Here is a 21,113-nt window from a genome sequence, read left to right as displayed (position 1 = left end):
CTGGGGGAGAGTCAAGAGTGATGGATTGTCCCAGACCCAGTGCAGGGAGTAGAGGACACCTGGCCCCGGTGGGCCGCTGCGCTCACCCACGGGCCCATGAGGGGGGGCCAAGGCTAGGGCGGGGCACGGACGGGGCAGCCTCCAGGAGGCACACACGCTCGCCGCCCGTCGCCTGAATTTCCGGGCGGCGCAGCGACTCCAACCTGCAGCGGTTGCAGGGCCCACCCCATCCATTCCGTCATCAGGAGCAGAGGGTCAGGGTGAGGACATCCTTGTGGATGGCCGGGGCACCCAGACGCAGCCTCCTGCCCATAAGCCCTGGGCCCAGAGCTGTGGTGTCTGGGGAAGTTTGGGAGACCCTGGGTCCCGTACCTAAGGACCCTCCTCCCGATCCCGTGTGTGTGTGCCCCCAGCAGCTACCCCTTCACGGGCACGCCCAGGCAGAGTCTGCCCCCAGTGTCCTGAGGGCCCGAGGGCTCTTCCCTCCATCTCCGTTCCAGCAGAACCAAACCCGAGTGTCACCTGAGCCAAGGAGAAGGGTTGCCATCCCCCTGCCGTGGGGCGGGGGAGGGCCAGACAGTGGGGGCAGGAGACCCAGCTCACAGCCCAAGACTGTGCATGGTCCACCAGAACCAAGGGCCAGAAACATGACAATGGCAAAAAGAAACATTTAATAATTCGGGAGAAAGAGGAAGAAAGGTGAACCGCAGGCAAGGCTGGGGAGCAGGGTGCACAGCCCTCCGGGGAAGTTCGGGCGGGCACAGGGCGGGTGTCGAGAAGCAGTGTCTGTCGATAGAGGACACGGGGAGGCCGCGGCCACGTGCTGGCCACAGCCTGAGGCTTCACGCGCATCCCAAGGAGGCTCAGCAGAACTGCACCAGACGGATGAACGGGGTCAGCCACGTGGGCCGTGAGCCCCGCAGGGCAAGCAGCAGGCCTGGGGTCTCCACCCACCTACTCGGAAGCCCCAGGAGGCTGGCGGAGGACAGCTGTCCCCCATCCCCCGTTACATGGGTCCCACACCTGGGAGGACGGAGACACCCACCTTCAGAAAAGGCCCGCCTACCTTCCAGCGATTTCCACACTCGTTGCAGACGACGAAGGTGGTCATGGGCTCATCAGAGCTGCGCGTCTGCACCTGCCGGGAGGGCCGTGGTGAGAGGGGGCCACCCCCCACCCCAGGGACTCAGTCACCTGGAGCAGGAGGCCCGAAGGTGCAGGTCTTCCCTGGAGTCCCGACTCGGGGAGGCTGCCGTACCCTTGAGCGGTGCTGGTGTCGGAGACACCCTCCCCCCCGGCCGACCGGCCAAGGCTGCCACAGCGGCTCCAACCCTTCCCCCTCAGCAGGGACCCGGTCACACCTTGCGGTCCACATCACTGTCCACCTCCACGGGTCTGAGCACCGTCCAGGCAGCACAGCACACCCACCCACTGGCCAGCAACAACATCCCCTGGGGCCCCCACACGCTGGGGGAGGCCAGGTCCCCCAGTTTCAGTGCCCAGAGCAAATCACCGCCGAAATGCTGCGTGCGGGGGACCGGGGGTGCCGGGCAACCGAGGAGGAGCCCTGGGCCCTTCCCTGTGTGTGTGTGCAGGGGTCAGCCCCAGGCCCAGGAGCAGGTGCAGGCTGCTGGAGCAGGAGGGAGGGCCGGGGCGCACCTGCGTGTAGGTGCAGTTCTTCCTCCGGCACTTCCCGCAGGTGAACAGGTCCGTCTGAGTGCCCCCCGTGCGGGCCATCTGGTGCTCTCGGATAGCCTCCTTGGTCATGGCCTTCCGGATCTCCTTCAGCTCATCACTGGCCATCTCCTGGACAAGGCACCGTGTACTTAGCGCAGTGCGCGGGTGGGGCCCACACCCCTGCAGCGGGACTCACCTCCGATGTCATGACCGCGATCTGCTGGGGCGTGATGGCGCCACACAGGACGTTCCGCCGCAGGTCAGGGTTCTTAGCGTCCTTGAGGTTGGAGATGCGGCTCCGCACACGGTTTTTGTACTTCATGTCTGTGTTCCCCACGTCCCGGAAGATGCGTGCAGGTGTTTAAGGACCTGTCCAGAGCCTAGTGTGACCGCCTTCCACTCCCCATGGGGCCAGCCAAGGGGGCCAGTGAGGGGAAGGGGCCCAGCAACACGGTCTGCCACCCGTGCCTGGCAGCAAGGGGCGAGGCTGCTGAGCGGGGCCCCCTAGACCCCCAGCCGGCTGAGGCCCAGCCGTGGCTGCAAAGCCCTGGGACCCGTGCCCCGGTGCACTCAGTCCCTCAGCAGGTGCGGGGGAGCCTCCCGGTCCGCCGACCCACAGCCTGGCATGGCCCCCGGGGAGCAAGTCCGGCTGTCTTCCTGACTCCACCGGAAAGCCCCGGATTCCAAACCCCCGCGTAAAGGATATATTCCTCAATCTGGGCCGACAGGCCCTCGCAGTCCGCACCGACAGCCACGTGGTCATCTGCAAGAGACAGCCCAGACCGGTGGCCCCGCCAGCGGCACCCCTCCGCCAGCCACCCAGCCCCCGGCCCAGGATCCAGGGGCTCTGCTGGACCAAAAGGCCCCCCGCCCGCTCCCCCCGGATGTGGGCTCAGCGGCAACGAGCTAGGGGAGAAGGCTGTCCCCCAGGGCAGGCCTCGTCTGGTCTACCGCAAGACCCTGGGCGCGCGTTGGAGGCGCTCACGGTCCGTCCGCAGGGCTGCGGCCAGCATCTCCCGGCACTTGTTGCGCACGGCGTCGCACGTGACGGGCGCCGGCGGGAACGTGGTGATCCTTGGCGCCGACGGCATCCTGGGTAGCTCTGGCCTCTTGCGGCTGGAGAGAGACAGGCCCCCTCCGGCCGTGTGCACCCCCGGGACACACGGGTCCCAGAAAAGCCAACAGGACAGCCACAATCCCCAGCCCTGTTCCTTCTTACCTTGACAGCAGCCCGTGGTCCCCCCCCCCCACTCCAGCCCACCATGCCCCGGGGGTCTGCCCAGCTGGCCAGAGCCAGAAAGCCCAGCGGGTGGGACTTTCTTCCCAGCTGGGGACAGCGGGTCCCTGCCCTCCAGGAGGCCAGAACACAGGGCCACACCACTCAAGACCAGCTGCCAATCCCGGGAGAGGCAGATGGTGTCCGGGGTCGCCCAGACCACAGGTGGCCCCATCCAGCTCGGACGCCCCTGGATGGGCTGGGCACTCCCCACAAGCTGCCTGATGACGCAGCTGCACCCACCCAGCCCTCCCCCTCACACCCCTGCATCTTGTGAGCCCCACAAGTCAGGGGGAGCAGGGGCCTCCTGGAGGGAACAGGTGCCGATGGGCGGAGGAGCCCACAGCCCCGCACAGCTACGCAGAGTCTAGAGATCAGCCTTGGCCGGTCTCCTCCCACTTCTGCCCCATGGGGTCAAAGGCGAAGCAGCCTATGGGCCACAGCCCGTCCCCATGAGGACCCCCAGTCTCCATGACTGCCCTCCCTGGGGCCACAGCAGCGAGGCCTCAGGGCCCCCAGAACTCGCATCCTGCCGCAGCCTGGGGCACCCATGGGGGAAGGGGGTTCAGCAGCGGTGTGACTCCAGCTAAGGGGGCTGCTCAGCTAGAGCTGGCCAGTGAGCAGCAGACCCCAGGACATGGACGTGGAGCTGGGGGACAGCTGCAGAGGGTGGACACAGCCTCACCCTGCAGGTGGTTAGGGCTGGAAAGACACAGGGTCCGGAGGAGCTCTGGAAGAAAAGGGAGCAGCAAGAGGCTCCCAGGCCAGGTACGGCCCCCCAGGGAAAGTCCCCTCCGAGAAGTGTTCATTCCAATGGTCTCAGCAGCCCCAGGGCACAGGGAAGCCTGCCCCTTCCATCTGCAGAGCAGGAGGGACGGGGTGGGGTCAGGGGCAGGAGGGCAAGCCCCAGTCTTCCAGGGGCACTACCTGGGGTCCTTGGCCTCGGGGGCCTCCTTCGAGGACGATGTGGGGAGAGGCCCCCCCCTCCTCTGCTCCCTGGCTTTGGCATCAGAGGCATCTGCAAGTGCCAGGAAAGGGGGAGGCTGGCGAGGGGGATGCAGAACTGGAAGGCAGGGCCAGGCCAGGGAGGGGAGCCGATCGCTGCCGAGGCACAGCCTTGGTCAAATCACCAGCCCTAGCAGCCCGCCCTAAACCCCGCTGGGGCCCTAGCTGTTGAGACTTCTGCACCAGGGCCCTCTGTCCTCCCTCCTCAGGCGTCCCAAGACAGCCCCCCACCCCTTTCCTACCCCCTCATCACGCTGCGCTGCCTGAGGCCTCTCTGGGGTCTGCCAACCCAGCAGACAGCACAGCCGTCTGCCCAAAGTGACCCTTGAGTCCAGGGTCCCCTGCCTGACAGCCCCACAGACGGAGTGTTTGAACTTGGAAATAGACCAGGCGTGGTCACGCCCCCACTGGGCCTTGGGGGGCACAGTGAACCGCCGTTCACGGAGCACATCCCCCACAAGGCTCCTGAAGCCCGAGCCAATGCTGGGGGACCGTCCCAGCCCCCCCCAGCAGCAGAATAAACACACTTGTCCAACACGTAGGCCACCGGCCACTCAGGACTAAAGACAGACCCAGGACACCAAGCTCTACTTCGCAAGGGTCTGGACCAAGCCCAGGAAAGGCTGGGAAGGGGTGGGGGGCCTCAGGGTCCCGGGGGGGCGTCTTACGACTCCAGCTTCCCCCTTCTCCTCCTCTCTCCCTCGACCCCCAGCTGTCTCCCCCCTTCTCTCCCCCACAACTCCTCTAGCCCCTGCCCTCTAGCTACACTGACCCCCTCTCTGTGTGACCTCCCCACGCACCGCAGGTCCCTCCAGGGCCCCTGGCCACCCCGCAAGGCACTCCTGCTTCTACCTTCTACCTTCACAGTTCTCCTCGCTCTCGAGGGACCCCCTGGTGTCCCAGCCCCAAGCCTTCCCGGACCAGTTCTGGAACACCCGCTCCCAGGCGGCCCTGGCTCAGGAATAGCACTGCCCGCACCCTACACAGTGCTGACCAGCAAGGGGCCCCAGCTCCCGGCCCGTGCCGCCTGACCCGCACCCAGGAGCTTCTTCCAGGACTTGATCAGAGACTTGGCCAGCGCGATGACCTCCTCGTCAGAGCTCTGCTTCCGCAGGGCGTTGACGGACATGCCAACGCGTGTAGACTGCAAAACAAGCAGCCTGGGCTGGGGGGGGCGGCAATCACACCCCACAGACCCTCCAAGGCTCCCACGGGGCAGGGAACGGGGACCAGCTTGTGCAGTGGATACCCTTTCTGAGGGCTTCTGTCCCATGAGGAACCCAGGAGCATCAGCAAGAATCGCGGTGGGTTATCCTTAGGTGCCCCTTTGTCTTCCTGAGCAACAGATAGAGGCACGGACGGTGTCCTCCAGGACAGACGTTTGTACCAACCGAGGCCCCGAGGCAGGAGCCAGGAAGCCCTGCCAGGCCCCCGGGAGCTGTCCCAGGCAGGAGGCACGCAGAGCCCTACCTGCAGCAGGTGCAGCGTGACGGGCATGGCCTTCAGCTCCCGCAGCAGGTCCATGGCTCCCTCCTGGAAGGAGAAGGGGGACCTTCATAAATGACTTCGAGGTTTCTGTGGACAGTGCCCCTGCCTCCTATTAAAGAAGGTGGGGGGCACGAGGCGTAACAATCTGGAGATCCACCTGGGGTCAGATGCCCAGAGAGGGCCAGAATGAGACGGAAAGCGGCTTGGCAAACTCAGTCCCAGGATTTTGGGTCACTGACCAAGCGACGGCTGCAGGAAACAGCTCCAAGGACCGCAGCCCCCGCCCAGCAGGAGGGTCACACCCAGGGGAAGGTGTGGCCCCAGGGGTGCTCACTGCCCCATCCAGTCTCCTGACCCTTGTGGTGGGTTGGGCAGCTTCTCCCTGAAGTGGATCACCCACTAGCTGAGAGGGGTCAACCCGGCAAGGTCAGTGTCCCCTGCAGAGGCCAAGCATTACTGCTGTCACACCCACACCCGGATTCAAGTCCCATGGCCCCACCCTTCATCAATCCCTCCAGGCCTTGCCTTAACCCTCAGGCCAGCCACCTTCCCCTCCTTGCCCCCCCAACCCCACATCTTTTTCTTCAAAGCCCTCCCCCACACCGAGGCCATGCACAAATGGGCTGCTCTCTCCGTTCCAGGCTCAGCTTAAGGTTCCTCAAGAAACACCTCCCAAATATCTACAAATTTGCACCCTCCTTCTTTCAGTTTATTCAAAGGACACCTTGGCAAAGCCCCTTCTGCTGAAAGCTGTGACCACCCCCATGCAACACCTCCGCCCTCCTCCCTTCTTGCCGTCTTCAGAGCTTCACTTCGCAACACACGTGTGTTCGTGTGTGGGTCTTTCCCTTGACAGGAAGGGGCAGAAATAACCTGACCCGGCCACCCAACGTTGTGAGACCCTCGCGTCTTGCTGGGTCTTCAGGGCTGGCCCTGCCCCATCCCCCGATCTGGGTAACATCCATGCTCTAACCCGCCCCCCACGTCACCCCCAGCAGGCGCTGCCCCTCAGGCCGCGCAGAGTCCAGCCCTGAAGTGACCCCCTCAGAGGAAAAAAGATGGTCATCAGAGCCAAAGACAGGGCTGCTCACTGATGGGTTTTCCGTGGGCTCCAGACCACTGGCAGAAACACCATTCCTGACTTCCCAGTCATGGGTCCCAAATCCCCAAGGAGCCTCCCAGGCACTGGAACTTCTGGTAGCGCTCTCTGCCCGCACCGCAGTACCCTCAAACCCCAGGTGCCTTCCCGGCCCAGAGGGTGCTCAGCTCCCCCTCCTCGTGCTCCTTGCTTCTGCCTGGACAAATCCCCCAGCTCACCTGCCCCTGCCCAGCCCTGCGTGGACCCATCTCTGACCCCACCTGGGGGGTGTTCTTTGTCTCCTTCAAGAGAAGCAGCAGCTTCTTTCTCTGGTCACCTCTGGAAACGGCTCTAGGTTGCTGCCCACGGCCTCCCGGGGGCATGAACGCAGAGTGTGTGTGTGTGTGTGTGTGTGTGTGTAGGGGGCTGCCGTGTGCTGAATGAATGAGGGGAGCCAGCCCCCTTTCAGGTCCCAGTGTCAAACCCTGTCCAGAACCTGGTCAACAGGGACCCAGGAAAAGCCTGCTTAACCCAAAAAACCACTCGGAGCCCAGAGCGAGCAGACAGTCCTGAGGGGCCGCCCAGGGTCGCAGGCACATGATGGACCCTCCCCCACCCTAACCAGCTGCTCGCAGTCTTGGGGGGAGAAGGCCGTGTTTACAGAGCCTCTCAGGGAGCGGCCAGGACCCCGCCCAACATCCCAAAGGCAGGTACCGCCCCCCAAGGATGCGTCGGGGAGGCCAGGTAGGTTGTCAGGACCCCAAAGCTGACGTTGGAACCCCATGTGCCTGGTGCCTCTTAGAGACCACGGCACAGCCTCGTCCAAAGACTCACAGGCCAAGGACCACGGGCGCCAGGCAGCACAGTGGCCACAGCTGGCCAGCGGCTCTCCCACCTCCCAGGGCTCTGTCCCGAGGGTCTCTCTACAAAACTACCCATTCCTCAGTTGCTGCCGCCTGAGTCCTGGCTAGGAAGGGAAAGAATTTATTAGGGGAACCTGGCTCTTGTAGGGCGGGGACAGGTCCAGGGTAAAAGGGGCCGCTCCGCCAAGAAAGGCCCTGGCTGGGACGCGCAGCAGCTGGGGTGGGGGCGGGACGGGGGCGGTCGGGGCGTCCAGTCTCTCGCTCCGAACTCCTGCAGGCTAAGAAAGGACGTGGGGGGCCTAGGGCGGGACAGAAGGCTCTGAGCCGGGGGCGGGGCTCCGCGGAGAGTCCTGGGGCGGGGGCGGGGCAGCCGGGACGAAAGGTCCGCACGGGCTGGGGCGACCGCAAGGCCGGGAGGCGGCGCCCCACAGTGTTCCGCGGGCCGGCTCGCGCAGGGCGGGGCGGGGGGCAGTCTGCAGTTGGGGGCAAGGGGGGAGACGGGTCTCTCGCCCGGTAGCTGGGGTCTGAGTCCAGAGAGCGCGGCTCCCGGGACCGGGTCCAGGCCCGACTGCGGCCTCAGCCGTGGATGCGGGACTGAAGGGCAGGGCTGGCCCAGGGCAGGGTCGCGGCCACCGACGGGGTCTCCCCACGTCCCGGGAGTCTCTGCTGGGGCGGGGTCTCGTCCTGCCCCTCGGGTGGTCTCCCCGACCCTGAAGGGGGCTCGGCAGGCTCGGCGGGGGTCGGCGGGGCGGGGGTCCCGGGGTCCTGGCGGCCCGCGCCCCTCACCGCACTCTTCTTGGTCACCATCTTGTCCAGCCTCCGGGCGATCCGCGCAATCTCCTCTTCCTTGCCCATCATCGCCTCGGGGGCAGGGCCCCCAGCGCCCGCCGCGCCAGCCTCAGCCTCCGGGCCTGGACCCCTGGCCCGGCCGTCGCCGTCGCCCGCACCCGTCGCAGCCGACGCAGCCCGACCGCGGTCGGGAGACCCTCCGTTCAAACCCCCGGCCCCCGCGGTCGCCGCGCTGCATCGTGGGACATGGAGTCCCCGCAGCCGCCCGCCTCGCGCGCGCCGCCCCCGCGCTGGACCACAACTCCCAGAAGACACGCGGAGTCGCACGGCTTCCTGGGAAGTGTAGTCCTGACGCGGGCGGTCGCCGGAGACCGACGGGGCCGCGAGACTCGCAGTCCCACAAGCGCCCGCGCCAGCCCGCGAGCCGGCTGGGGGCGCTGCGGTAGCCCCGAGGCCCAAGGAGCGTGCGGGGCGGGCGCGACCCCGGGTTTGTGCGTCCCCGACTCCCCCCCCCCCCCCGCCCCGGAGCGTTGGGGTCCGTCGCCTGTCCCCCCCGCTCGGCGCCCTCTTCTCCCACCTTCCGCTACCGCGGCACCCCGCGGGAGAGCGCCCGACCCCACGCCGCGCCCCGCGGCCGCGCGGACCCCCTGCGCGCCCCGGCCCGGATCCTGGTCTCTGAGCGCGGGGGCAGTAGGCGGGTGCGGGGTCCGAGGGAGCCGGGGGACGCGGAGAGGCCGTGAGAGCAGGTCCCGGGCCTCCTCGGCGTCGCGAATCCCGGGCTCCGCGCTCCAGGCAGTGCCTTGACCCCTCGGTGCGTCCCGAAATGCCGCCGCGCGGCGCTCCTGTCGGCCGCTGACGCACACCTCGCGCGGAGAACGGCTCCGGGGACACCGCGCGAGCCATCAGGTGTCACCTTTGCGGGGGGCGCCCCTGGGAACGGCCGCCGGCACCTGGCTGGAGGGGGCAGGGGGGCAGATCCAGCACCCTCGGCATCTGCGGCGCACTCAGCGGCCCCGCGCCCGCGCCTGGCGACCGGGCACAAGTCGGGGGGAGGGTCCGAGCCCGGGAACTCGTGTCCGTGGTGCTGGGAGCCCCGCCGTCCCTGAAGTTCCGCCCAACTAGCTGTGAGCCCGGACAGATGGCATGACCAGACGGCCTGCGCCGACCCGTCGGCTGACCAGGCCTTGGACTCCCGGTGGTATTAATTCCATGATGACTGAGCTTCCCAGCAGCCAGAGTGAAAAGGAAAACATGGTTACTTACGAGATTCCTTAGTAATCATAAGGGAAAAGCATGGAGTTCCTTAGAGGGAGCCGAGGTTTTCCAGGACAGAGGCCCTGTGATGGTGAACACACCGCCTCGTTTCCAGACCAGCTCTGGTTCTGCCCCTCACTGTGCGCCGGGCCATAGCTCCGATCCTCCCAACCAAGCAAGCCCTTATGGCCAGAATCCCATGGTCTGAACATGCGTGCAGCCTCTGAGGGTCTGGCCACAGCAGGGACACGGGGAAGCTGGAGTGAACACCCTCCAGCCCCGCTCTGCGCAAGCAGTGACCGGTGAGGACGGAGAGCTCGCTGGGCTCCGGCACAACAGACACCAGCAAGAACCCCAGAGAACACCACCTCAGAGATTCACCCTGGCCCCCATCGCCCACAGGGACGTGTCCATGGAGGCTCCCCAGCCACGCCTCTGAGACAGACGGGTGAGCTGATTCAGGGGATTCCTTAGAGCAAACCCCCAGTCGTGCTGAAGACCTCCAGCCACCACAGCCCAGCACCCTGGGATGCTGAGCTCAGCCACAGCTTCTGACAAAGCCTGGACCACAGGGGAGGGAGGGCAGACAGAGCACTCAGCCTCTACCCTCCCGCGCGGGCAGGTGTATGTCCGAGAGCACTCAAAACAGCTTGAGGAACCGGAGTCCGAGAGAGCAGCACAGTCCTCTCAGAAGCATCACCTGGTTCTCAAGAGGTTCATGCCAGACACCGGACCTTGGCCAAAGGCATCAGTTGGGGCAGGGTCTGGGCCATCAGCACAGCCCCCTCGGGCAGGTCACTGTCAAGGCCCAGCCTCAAGGTCAGTCCCCACCTGATCTCCACTGGACAGATGAGCACCAGGTGCTGGGGAGGAGAGCAGGCAGGTAGACAGCCTGGGAAACCAGCGTGGGGCTTCACCTTGACCCTGCCTGGGAGCACCTGCTGCTGACCGACGGTCCCACTGTCCATGCAAGGGACTTAGTACAAGGAATGCCTCTCTGTGGGGCTGGCTGAATGGTTTAAGCCACAGAGATGTGACTAAAGCATGACCAAGGGAGCTGGTTGAAAATGAAGACTCTTAAGGGCGCCTGGGCGGCTCAGTCGGTGAAGCGTCTGCCTTCGGCTCAGGTCATGATCCCAGGCTCCTGGGATCGAGTCCCGCGTCAGGCTCCCTGCTTGGCAGGAAGCCTGCTTCTCCCTCTGCCTGATTCTCCCCCTGCTTGGGTTCCCTCTCTCCCTGTGTCTCTCTCTGTCAGATAAATAAGTAAAATATTTTCCTTTAAAGTGCTCAGGTTTCCATAACCCACTTTTTTTGTGTTTTTCTATATCGAACATTTTAGGAAATATTTAAATACCTGTGTTTCACTGTAACTGGTTTCCCTTGTAACCCTACAAGCTTTACTTCCTGCACTGCCCCATTACGTGGCCCCAAAGTGAAGACGTGGAGGAGAGAGAGCCCTTCCCCCACAACGCCAGAACGGAGATCCTGGCCTGACTGCCTAGGACCCTTTCTCCTCCAGGAGAAACCAGATGGTGTCCACCTCCAGGGCCTCCAGCGACAGACCTCCTAAGGAGCCTAGCATGTCCCCTCCGTGGACCTCCACTGAGACTGGAGACGAATGGAGACCGAGACACTGGGGCCTCTGCAGGGTGATGGCCAGGAGGTGGGGATGCCCTGCAAGAGGCAGGGTGTGTCCCAGGAGCTGGGGGTGTCCCAGGAGCCTGGCCCCAGGCAGGGCAGGTGACAGGAAAGAGGGAGTCGGCAGAACAGATCGGGGGTACGGGGCAGAGGAGGGAGGGTACTTCCAAGCTGGAGAGCTGGGCGCCACAGCTGCTCCCCGAGACAGGAGCCCTGTACCTGGCAGGTCAAGCCCTGCGTGGAGGGAGTAGGGCCCCAGGCAGCGTGAATGGGAAGCCCCGGGTTCGGGTAGCATGACCCGGGGGCGTGGCCTGTGTGTCCCATGAAGAGCACTGGCCTCTAGGTGGCGGGCGGGAGCCACAGACCAGCTGGCCAGTGCGGTGTCCACCGCCCTCCCTCTGGGGAGGTGCAGTCCATTCTGGCCACGACCGTGAAGCGGACCCAGTAGGACAGAGAGGACCTCGTGGGTGGGGGCTGTGAGGGCTCCCACCGTCACCAGGGCTAAAGCTGGGGCAGCACCCACCAACCCCAAAACTCAGTATTCCACCGTCAAAGTCCTGGTCTGGGGGCCCCCATGAGTTCATGACCCTGGGAACCTTGCTCAGGACGTTCGCAGCCTGCCCCAGACCCCTCATGGGCCCTACCTGACCTTGGGAACTTCCTCCTCCCAGAAGCTGCCGGGGGCCCCTGACCAGCCGGTGCCCTCTGAAATCTGCTCCCAGAGGGCAGCATCGGAACCACTCTCTTCTCCCCGAGGGGATTTATGCAAACCCGCTGTACCCCACTGGGGCCCTCCGCAGGGCTCCGGCCTTCCAGACCCTACCCTGACCCCTCTGCCAGTGAAGAACTTCTTTTCCTTCCTGACCCCCACATGAACCGCAGTCCCGGGGAGACAAAGCTGCTCACAGGCGCACACGACGGCCATGCCTGGGGTCTTCACACTCGGACACTCAGAACCACCTTGGACTGCCCGCCAGGTGTCTGTCTCCCAAGGACTACTCTGCTGGGAAAACAAGGTCTCCCACCCACCCTCTGCCACGTTCTCAGCCTGGGACACTGAAGAGCTGCTCAGTAAACATGTGTCTCATGAAAGGAGGAGAAGACAATAGCAGGCAGGGGGGGCAGGAAGGGACCCGTGTTTACCAGCCACCACCCGGCACCCGGCAAGGGAGCCCCAGAGACAGGCCCCACCCCCACGCCCAGGGAGGCCGGCTCAGAGCTGACCTCCCTGTTGCATCTGGGCTGAAGGCCTGATACACGGACCCTCCCAGAACCAGATGGGGCCCTCCTCCGAGGACCCACAGCCTCTCCTGCTGAGCCGGGTCCGGGCCGCAGAAGGGGTGGGTGGGGGACAGAGAGCTGGGAGCCAGGTGGCCCTGACGAGGCAATGGGGAGTCGAGGCCGGGCCTTGCCACCAGCTCAGGAGACGGAGTGAAAATGTGGATGTATGCGTGGAGACCCAGGGGCTCCTGATTGGAGGTCAGAGGTAAAGAGAGGTCAGCAAGGGGCAGAGAAGGAGCCCCCGGGGGCAGGGAGACCACCCCCCCTTACTCCGGAGTGCTCTCCCAGACACTCCGCGGGCCCACTGCCAGGCGCCCCCCTCAGTGCCCACGACGGTCCCATGGGGCAGCCCCCAGAGGAGAGAAGTACACGGACCTGCCCTCAGGAGCCTCCTCTGTGGGAAGCTGGGCCCTGTCCTGGGGCCTCTGAGGGGGAGACACCCTTGACAGTGGCCTGGGGACACCCCAGCGACACCGCCAAGGTCCAGGACCCACAGGCTGGACCACACCTTTGGCCCAGAGGCCTGCCCCTCCCCCATCCTCAGTCCGGAAACATCGGAAGCTCAGGCCATTTATTTTTCTATTTGTGTCCCCCACCCCCTGCCCGCCCCAAGCCGGCCATGACCCAAGCCGGTCGCATCCGCGCTTCCTTTCTGACCGAGGCAGGGGCCTCGGTGGGAAGGCCCAAGCCGCAGCGCTCACACGGAGCCCCGCCTCGCTTCCCGTGGCCCCAGAAGCCCCCACCCATCCCGTGCTACGTTTAGGCAGCTCCCCCCACCCCAGCCTGCGCCCCCCTCACCCCCCAGACCCTCAGCCCAGCACGGCGACCGCCACAGAGGCTGGGTAGGACGGTGACCCCAGCCAACCCCCCCCGCAGCTTCCCTCAGATCCTGGCCTCTGAGGTCCGGCAGGGCAGCGGCCAGGGACTGCGACCGGGCAGGAGCCCCCCCCACCCCCGGCACGACAGATCCGCCACCGCCACAGTCCTTCCTCGGGGCCTCAGTTTCTCAGTCTGCAGAGTGGGAAGAGCTGCCCACCCACAGGAGCATCTTCAGGAAAGTCCCCAGGCCGGCCCAGAGCCCTGGCCCGGTCCCAGCTCCCTCCCCCAGAGGCAGGACTTGGGGGAGCCAGGAGGCATCCCCTAGAGGCCAGCAGCAGCCCTGGCCGCCTGCTCCAGGCTCGAACAATGTGCTTCCCCCACACAATTCCCAGAAACGCAGCCCTCCCTGCCCTGCCCGCCAGCCTGGCGGCCACTCCACCCTCCCCATCCCCAGGGGCAGGGGGGGGGAGTGGGGGGGGGGGTCCAGGGCTACAGGTGAAAGGAGGAGGTCTGACTCCCAGGGCACCAAACCAAGGGATCCCTGAGGGAGCCTCTCCCAGGGGTCTGTGCGCACCACCCCCACTGCCCTCCTGGAAACTCCTCAGGGAGGCAGCTTTCCGCTGGGCAGCCAGGAGCAGACCCCCTCCCCTCCTTTCCTGGTGGTGAGTCCATCCTTCCTGAGCTGCCCAGGCCCATCTCCGCACAGCAGCTCCGCTGAAACGGTAAGTCACATCACACCCTCCTCTGCTCAAAACCCTCCTAAGTCATCAACTCTCCCTCAGAGAAAAAGACCCAGACCCTCCCAGGCCTCACACAGCTCCCTGTCCCCTCCCTTCTGCACTCCCTGCTCTTCCCCTATAGCAGCACACCTCTCTGCCTCAGGGCCTTTGCACATGCAGCTCCCACTGAGTACAACACTCTTTTCCAGGTATCCCTTCATCTCTTGTACACATTCCCTTCTGGGGTTGTCTCAAAAGTTACGTCACAGAGTGACAGGCCATGCACACCCGTGACACGGCCCTTCCCTCCCCCACAGCCGGCAGCACCGTTCTCCAGAGCGCAGTCTGCAGCCCGGCGCCCCATACTTTGCCTTGTTTCCGGATTTATTGACTGTCCCTCTCCAGTAGAACTGGAGCCCCCCGCCCCAGGCAAGGACTTGGGTCTGTTTTGTCCACTGTCTCCTAGAACAGAGCCGAGTTCACTCAATAATGTGCAAATGAATGAGTCCTGCCCCTGAGTGAGAAGGGGTGGGTGGTCCCCAAGAACACAGACCTGCCCCCCAGCCCGCAGCTGGTTGGGCCATCAAAGCTCGGGCAGCAGCAGAAAAGAAACGCGAGCTGCAGGGCTCTGCTCCTTCTCTGCTCCGTTCCCGGGGCAGCTGAGGACTGTCACCAGAGCCTGGCAGGAGAGCGAGAGGGGCCAGGCCAGCCCAGGCAGGGAGGTCAGGGTGGGCACTGCCCGAGACACCCAGACGGCCTCACCTCTGCTCCTCCAAAAGCCCCGGAGGGGAGTGGAGCCCAGCTCCTGCAGGACTAGGACCCCTGCCCACCCAGCCCCGGGGCGTGCAGCCTGGAATAAAGACAGCCATGGTCGCAGGGGCCCAGGGCGCAGATCGGGGGACCTGCAGGGCGGGGAGGGGTGGGGAGGCAGGGCTTGGGGCAGGAGCTCCGGGGCCCGCCGGACGACTGGACAGACAGAGTGTCTGGCGCCTGCTCAGCCAGGCCGGCCGGCTCCCTCCTCCCAGCTGTGGCCTTCCTTCCTGAGCCTCGTTTCCTGGCCCCGCCCTGCTGTTGCCACGGAAACCCAGAGCCTGGTTCCCATGGAGCCCCTGCTGCGCCCGCGGGGCCCACACAGCTTGCTGAAAGCTGGGGGACCCACAGGGCCGCCCCACGCCGCCCTGGGCCTCGCCGCGTCCAGCGGCCCAACTCGGCCGTTGCAACAGCCCCCCTTCTCCAGCAGCAGCCCTGGACACCTGGGGCGGCGCGCAGTGACTCCTGCCACAGGGGACCACGCCACCCTCCTCGCACCCACAAGGCCCTGCGCCCCTTCTCCCGGAGGAGCCCCCACCTGCTCCGTCCCGCGGGCCTCCGTCCACCCCACACACTGAAACACCCACAGCGTCAGCACCGTGTCCTCCGCTCCAGACCCCCAGCCAGTCTGACGCCCCCACGAGCCCACTGACACCCTAGTTCCCGAAACACCTAGCTCGGCCCACGACCTGGGTCCCCGTGAGGGGCCAATAACCCGCAGCCGCCAAGCCTGACCCTTGTGACAGCTGCTGCCGCTGAGCCCAGCACCCATGCCTGCCCCCGCCCCTTCTCGGAGCAAGGCCCGCAGCGTCTGGGAGGCCGGTGGCACTGTGCACACCAGGCCCAGCATCCTGGGGCTGAGAGCAAGAAGGCATGGGGGGGGGCACGAGTCCCAGTGTCCACCTGGACCGGCCCGTCACTTGGGGAGGGACACGCGCATATGCTTCTAGGCCGTTGGGCAGTTCCCTCTGAAGCCCCGAGCCCTGGACAGAAGTCAAGGCTGACCCGGCACCTTGCCCTCCCCACCCCCAACCTCAGCCCTTGCAGCAGGGTCTGAAGAAGGAGCATCAGGATGAGGGCCGGGCCCAGAGCCCCCTGGTCTCAAGGACCCCGAGGTGGGATTCGAACCGAGCAGTCAGGCTCCAAGCCAAGGTCTCAGGACACAGGAGACTCCCCTCCACCTGGACCTGTGTCTGATGGGAACCCTACCCCCACCTTCCAACAGAAGGAGGGTCCGGCCCGGAGGGATCCAGTAATTGGTCCCAGACTCCCGCTCCTGCAGCAGCCAGGGCCAGGCGGGTGGGATCTTGTGAGGTCTGTGCCCCGGGCAGCGCCTGGGAGGTCTGCCACTCCCAGAGCCCAGCCAATCCCCCACCCAGAGCCACCGAGGGGAACTGCCCAGCATCCTTTGCAGGCTTCACCCAGAGCCTGGGGGTCTGGTCCTGGCTGATGGAGGGCCGGCTGGAGGCCAGGGAGGGCAGTGTCCACTCGGCACTCAGCCCGGCCCCACACTTGCAGAGAAAGCGCGCCCCTCTACTCCGCCTTTCTGTCTGGGACACTGGGGGCTGCACACAGGGCCCCCATAAGGGTGGGCCGGAGCCAACCTGGGCCAGGCCAGCCCAAGGTGGGTTCTAGACATCAGGAATGGCCCAGACTCACGAATCACCCCCACGTTGGATGGAGCTGTGCTCTTGGGGACCGCCTCCTTGGTGGGTGTTGAGGGCGAGGGTTTCACTGAGCAGGACCCCCATTCTACCCTGTGGGACCCCCCCTCCGGCCGCCACCTGGCTCCTAAGGACGTGGGCAGACTCCAGCGCTAGACGCTCCCGCAGACACACACAGACCACACACAAGCGCAGACACACATCTGATGCCCCTCCCCCAGGGGCGTCCCCGGGGCTCTGGGGTCAGGGCCACCCCGACTGCAGTTCCCACCCCCCACCGTCTTCCCATCTGGACAAGGGGTCAGAGCCACTGTCCTCACCCTGAGCACGCAGCATGTGCACACACACGCGGAAAGACAGCCTGACTCTGAAGAGGCAGGGAGCCACCCTGGAGGCTCTCCTCTTGCCCTGCCCAGCCTCAGCCCACAGGACAGGACAGCTGGACACCTGAGCAGCACAGCTCTGCCAAGAGGGAGGGTCGCTGGCTGGTGCTGGGCGAGGTGGCTCTCCTGGGGGGGGGGGGGGGGCTGGAGGGGACCGCGGCCGTGGTCAGCTAATGCCGGATCAGCCTAGATCCATCCTAATGTGGGGGGAGGTTGCAGTGAAGGACGCTCAAGGCTCCCTCCCAAGCCCCAGGGACCACCAACCCAGACCAGCTCCTGGCCAGGCTAAGCCAGGCCCCGGTGAGCTCGGAGCACACCTGGAAGGGGAAAGGCCGTCTCGAGTGGGTGCTGGCTCCTTGGACCCTCTCTTCAGCCTGGAGTCCTGCTCACACGTGTGTACCCCAACCCCTCATGGTGCCCAGTCCACCCACTAACACTGGCCAGGCCGGAGCTGGCCCCACTGGGAGAGGACTGCGCATCTGCCCACCCCAGGGCCCCCCACCCTTGCCTGCCTCCCGGGAGAAGCTGAGCTGTCCCCAGACCCAGAGAATCCACGCCTTCGTGCCTTGATGGCCGCAGTACACCAACCCTGCTCTAGGTGGGGAATGAGGCTGTGGGGTCCCCGGGATCTCGAAACCGGTCGGGCACACCAGGGCTTCACTCCTCCAGGTGACGGACCAGGCCTGACATGACAGAACCCCACGCAGAGACAGGATGGACACCCAGCAGCCCTCAGGCTGAGGGTGAGGGACCTCTGCGGGGTGCTGCTGGCCTTTCCTCAAACCAGGAGGGCTCCTGGGGGCAGCTCGGGAGCTGCGCTGGGCGGAGCCGGAGGACCCGCCCCATTTGCCGCACTAAAAGGGCCAGGGGACTGATAGCCCCTGGCCACACAAGCCCAGGGTCACCGACACCTGGGCCCCGAAATGTGGAGCTCCCAGCACTTGGTGGGGAGGGGAGCACGGCTGCACAGATCCTGGGCTGTAAGTGGATGTCTGGGAGGGAAAAGGCCCCCAGAGCCGCTGAGCACACTCATCCCATCCTCAGCTGGGCAACAGTCCTGGGGGAGACCCCTCAGACCCCCCTGTAGCCCAGGTCCCCTCTCAGACTTCGAGGAGGCCCGAAGCTCCTCTGGAAACCCTCCCAGGCCCAGGGGAGGGCCCCCTTGCCCTCCCCCTCCCCCAACCCTGGATCCGGCGCCTCACTCTACTGCTTGGCAGAGGCCGGAGCCCGCCAGGGCGGGCGGCCAGGTGCAGCTGGTCCCAGCCCCTGACTCCAGCAGGCCGCGGGAGGGGGGACAAGGCCTGGGACTCTGCACCTTCCGTGGAGGTCCTGATGCCCTCTGGTTTCCCTTCACTCCCCTGTGGGTCCAAGGTGTCCAGCGCTGAGGTTCTCCCCGTCTGGAGTGGGCTCTGGGAGTGAGGCAGGGAACACCAAGTCCGTCTTCTTGAACCCCACGGACAAACAGGGGGTCTCGGAGCCCCCAGTGGTGAAAATTCCACATGTGTGCATAGGGTTGGGGACGTGATGCGCTGCGGTTACCCAGGACACGCTCCCCCAGGGACAGGGAACTTTTTCCAGAGTGCCCCCTTCTTTTGAGCTAGACCCCAAGAAGGCTTCTTAGGAAGCCTCCCAAGAACATGGCTTAAAATACGCCCCTCTCCTCCTCCCAGTGTAATTGCAGGAGGGGGCGGCCACCCTCCCCCAGAGACGGTCCGGTCCGGGGGTCTGACTCCGTGGGTGGGGACGGCAGCTCGTCTGAGAGCCGGACAGCCCCCGTGAGGATGCCGCCTCCCCAGCTCCGGCCCACAGGAGCGGCCCGTTCGCACTCCGGGCGAGGCGGCTGGGGGGTCCCTGGCTCACAGAGGGCGCGGGGGCCGCTGCGCGGAGGAGGCTGCGGTGGAATCCGCCGGGCGGGAGAAGAAAGGGAGCCCCCGGGGAGGGGGCGGCCCCAGCCCGCCCCGCCCCGCCCGGCCTGCCGCCGATTGGCCCCGCGCCGCTATATCTGGGCGCCCACCCGGCTCGAGGCCACCGCCGTCCGCGCCGCCGCCCGCCGCCCGCCGCGCCCCGCGAGTGCCCGCTGTCCGGCCGCCGCGCTCCCGCGCTCCGTTCCGCCCAGGCCGCGCCCAGCTGGAATGCAGAGATCGCCGCCCGGCTACGGCGCACAGGACGACCCGCCCGCCCGCCGCGACTGTGCATGGGCCCCGGGACCCGGGGCCGCCGCTGAGCCGCGCGGCCTCCCCGCCGCCGCCGCCCTCGCCGCGCCCGCCGCCCCCGCCTCGCCGCCCAGCCCGCCGCGCAGCCCGCCGCGTAGCCCCGAGCCGGGGCGCTATGGCCTCAGCCCGGCCGGCCGCGGGGAGCGCCAGGCGGCCGACGAGTCGCGCATCCGGCGGCCCATGAACGCCTTCATGGTGTGGGCGAAGGACGAGCGCAAGCGGCTGGCGCAGCAGAACCCGGACCTGCACAACGCGGTGCTCAGCAAGATGCTGGGTGAGGGGCTCGGGCGCGGGCGGGCGCGGGGCGGGGGGTGGGGGCGACCCGGAGCGGGGCTGGGCCGGGGCGCGGGGTAGGGGGCGCCCACCCTCGCGGTGCGGCCCCGGGGGCTCGCGCCCGCCCGACGGCAGCTGACCCGCGCCCGCCGCCCCGCAGGCAAGGCGTGGAAGGAGCTGAGCGCGGCGGAGAAGCGGCCCTTCGTGGAGGAGGCGGAGCGGCTGCGGGTGCAGCACCTGCGCGACCACCCCAACTACAAGTACCGGCCGCGCCGCAAGAAGCAGGCGCGCAAGGCCCGGCGGCTGGAGCCCGGCCTCCTGCTCCCGGGCCTGGCGCCCCCGCCGCCCCCGCCGCCCGAGCCCTTCCCCGCGGCGCCCGGCCCGGCGCGCGCCTTCCGCGAGCTGCCGCCGCTGGGCGCCGAGTTCGACGGCCTGGGGCTGCCCACGCCCGAGCGCTCGCCGCTGGACGGCCTGGAGCCCGGAGAGGCCGCCTTCTTCCCGCCCCCCGCGGCGCCCGAGGACTGCGCGCTGCGAGCCTTCCGCGCGCCCTACGCCCCCTCCGAGTTGCCCCGGGACCCCGGCGGCTGCTACGGTGCGCCCTTGGCCGAGGCGCTCAGGACCGCGCCCGCGCCCGCCGCGCCGCTCTCCGGCCTCTACTACGGCGCCCTGGGCGCGCCCGGCCCGGGCCCCTACCCCGGCCCGCTGTCGCCGCCGCCCGAGGCGCCCCCGCCCGAGGCCGCCGAGACGCTGGGCCCCGCCGCCGACCTGTGGGCCGACGTGGACCTCACCGAGTTCGACCAGTACCTCAACTGCAGCCGGACTCGGCCCGACGCCGCCGGGCTCCCGTACCACGTGGCGCTGGCCAAGCTGGGCCCGCGGGCCATGTCCTGCCCCGAGGAGAGCAGCCTGATCGCCGCGCTGTCCGACGCCAGCAGCGCGGTCTACTACAGCGCCTGCATCTCGGGCTAGGCGCCCCGGCCCGCGCCCCGCTTGCTCCCGCCGCGGCGCGACGGGATTGCTGTGCACCCCCGCTCTGGCTCCCGCCTGTCCTGGGGCTCTTCCAGGAAGCCCAGGCCTGGGACCTGTTGGCTGGCCCGGCCAGGGCAGTTCTTGAAGCGCCTCATTCTTTTCTGGCAGTGCATTTTCTAGAACCAGGCTGTATTTTTTACTTCGCCTTTTTTATCTACTTAATACAATATATTTAATTTTTAATTAAACTTTTAAACTTTTTCTTCCAAGGGGTTTCAGTGACCAAAAGCACCCGTGTAGCGAGTATTATGAACACAAAGAGTACCACTGTTTGTCTGCCTTAAAGCAGGAGCAGGAGCTGAGTCGCCCCTGAGCCAGGCGAGGCCACAATAAAGTGACGGGCTCTCTCCTCTGAACACCCGAGTCTGTGGTCCTTGGGGGAAGGGGGAGCGGGGCACTCCATGACCCTGGCCCTGCCCTTCCCCCACAGAGCCCCCCCCCCCCCCAGCTTGGGTCCCAAAGCACCCAACCCTCCAGGCTACCTGGCAGATGGAGCTGGCGGGAAGCATGAGGTGTGGGCGCCCTCCCCTCCTGCCCCACCCCCCGTTTTAACTGAAGCCTAGAAATCCCCCCAGACCCCACTCGCGTTTCGTCATCCTCGTCTCTTTTTAAAATTTTCTTCTAAACTGCAGACACACATACATAGAATGAAAATAAATAAATGCATAACTGAAACCTTCTTCAAACCCAGGCTCTACTGCTCAGGTCTGTCCTCTCCAAGGGGGTTGGCCTGTGACAGCTGTAACAGGCATGGCACCCTGGGGCCCCGTCTGTCATTTTTAAACCAGAGTGCCCAGAGGGGGCATGCTGCCCCCCACAGTAACCTCCAGGCTCTACTAGGGACAGAAGGCCAA

At 66.4% G+C, this 21,113-nt stretch overlaps 2 protein-coding genes across 3 annotated transcripts; one reads left to right on the top strand and one right to left on the bottom strand.

Moving 5' to 3' along the window:
- Nucleotides 1-652: 652 nt before the first annotated feature.
- Nucleotides 653-8,414, bottom strand: TCEA2 (transcription elongation factor A2). Of its 2 annotated transcripts, XM_045980262.1 has the most exons (10): nt 8,174-8,414; nt 5,429-5,491; nt 4,997-5,102; nt 3,881-3,971; nt 2,663-2,793; nt 2,384-2,440; nt 1,874-2,028; nt 1,660-1,806; nt 1,067-1,138; nt 653-872 (listed from the first exon to the last, which is right to left on the bottom strand). In XM_045980262.1, exons 1-10 carry the CDS (start codon nt 8,243-8,245, stop codon nt 864-866), a joined length of 903 nt encoding a protein of 300 aa, XP_045836218.1. In that variant the 5' UTR covers nt 8,246-8,414; the 3' UTR covers nt 653-863. The 2 variants fall into 2 exon arrangements, with proteins under 2 accessions (XP_045836218.1, XP_045836217.1); XM_045980261.1 differs by lacking the exons at nt 3,881-3,971; nt 4,997-5,102; nt 5,429-5,491; nt 8,174-8,414 and having other exon boundaries at nt 2,663-3,871.
- Nucleotides 8,415-18,513: 10,099 nt separating this feature from the next.
- SOX18 (SRY-box transcription factor 18) lies at nt 18,514-20,906 on the top strand. Its single transcript, XM_045980236.1, has 2 exons — nt 18,514-19,231; nt 19,391-20,906. The coding sequence occupies exons 1-2, from the start codon at nt 18,526-18,528 to the stop codon at nt 20,197-20,199; spliced, it is 1,515 nt and encodes a 504-aa protein (XP_045836192.1). The 5' UTR covers nt 18,514-18,525; the 3' UTR covers nt 20,200-20,906.
- The last annotated feature ends 207 nt before the right edge of the window (nt 20,907-21,113 follow it).

The sequence above is a fragment of the Meles meles genome, chromosome 16 (assembly GCF_922984935.1).
Source record: "Meles meles chromosome 16, mMelMel3.1 paternal haplotype, whole genome shotgun sequence".
Lineage (NCBI taxonomy): Eukaryota > Metazoa > Chordata > Mammalia > Carnivora > Mustelidae > Meles > Meles meles.
Note: the sequence above shows the minus strand (reverse complement) of the source record. Positions and strands in the feature narration are given on the sequence as shown.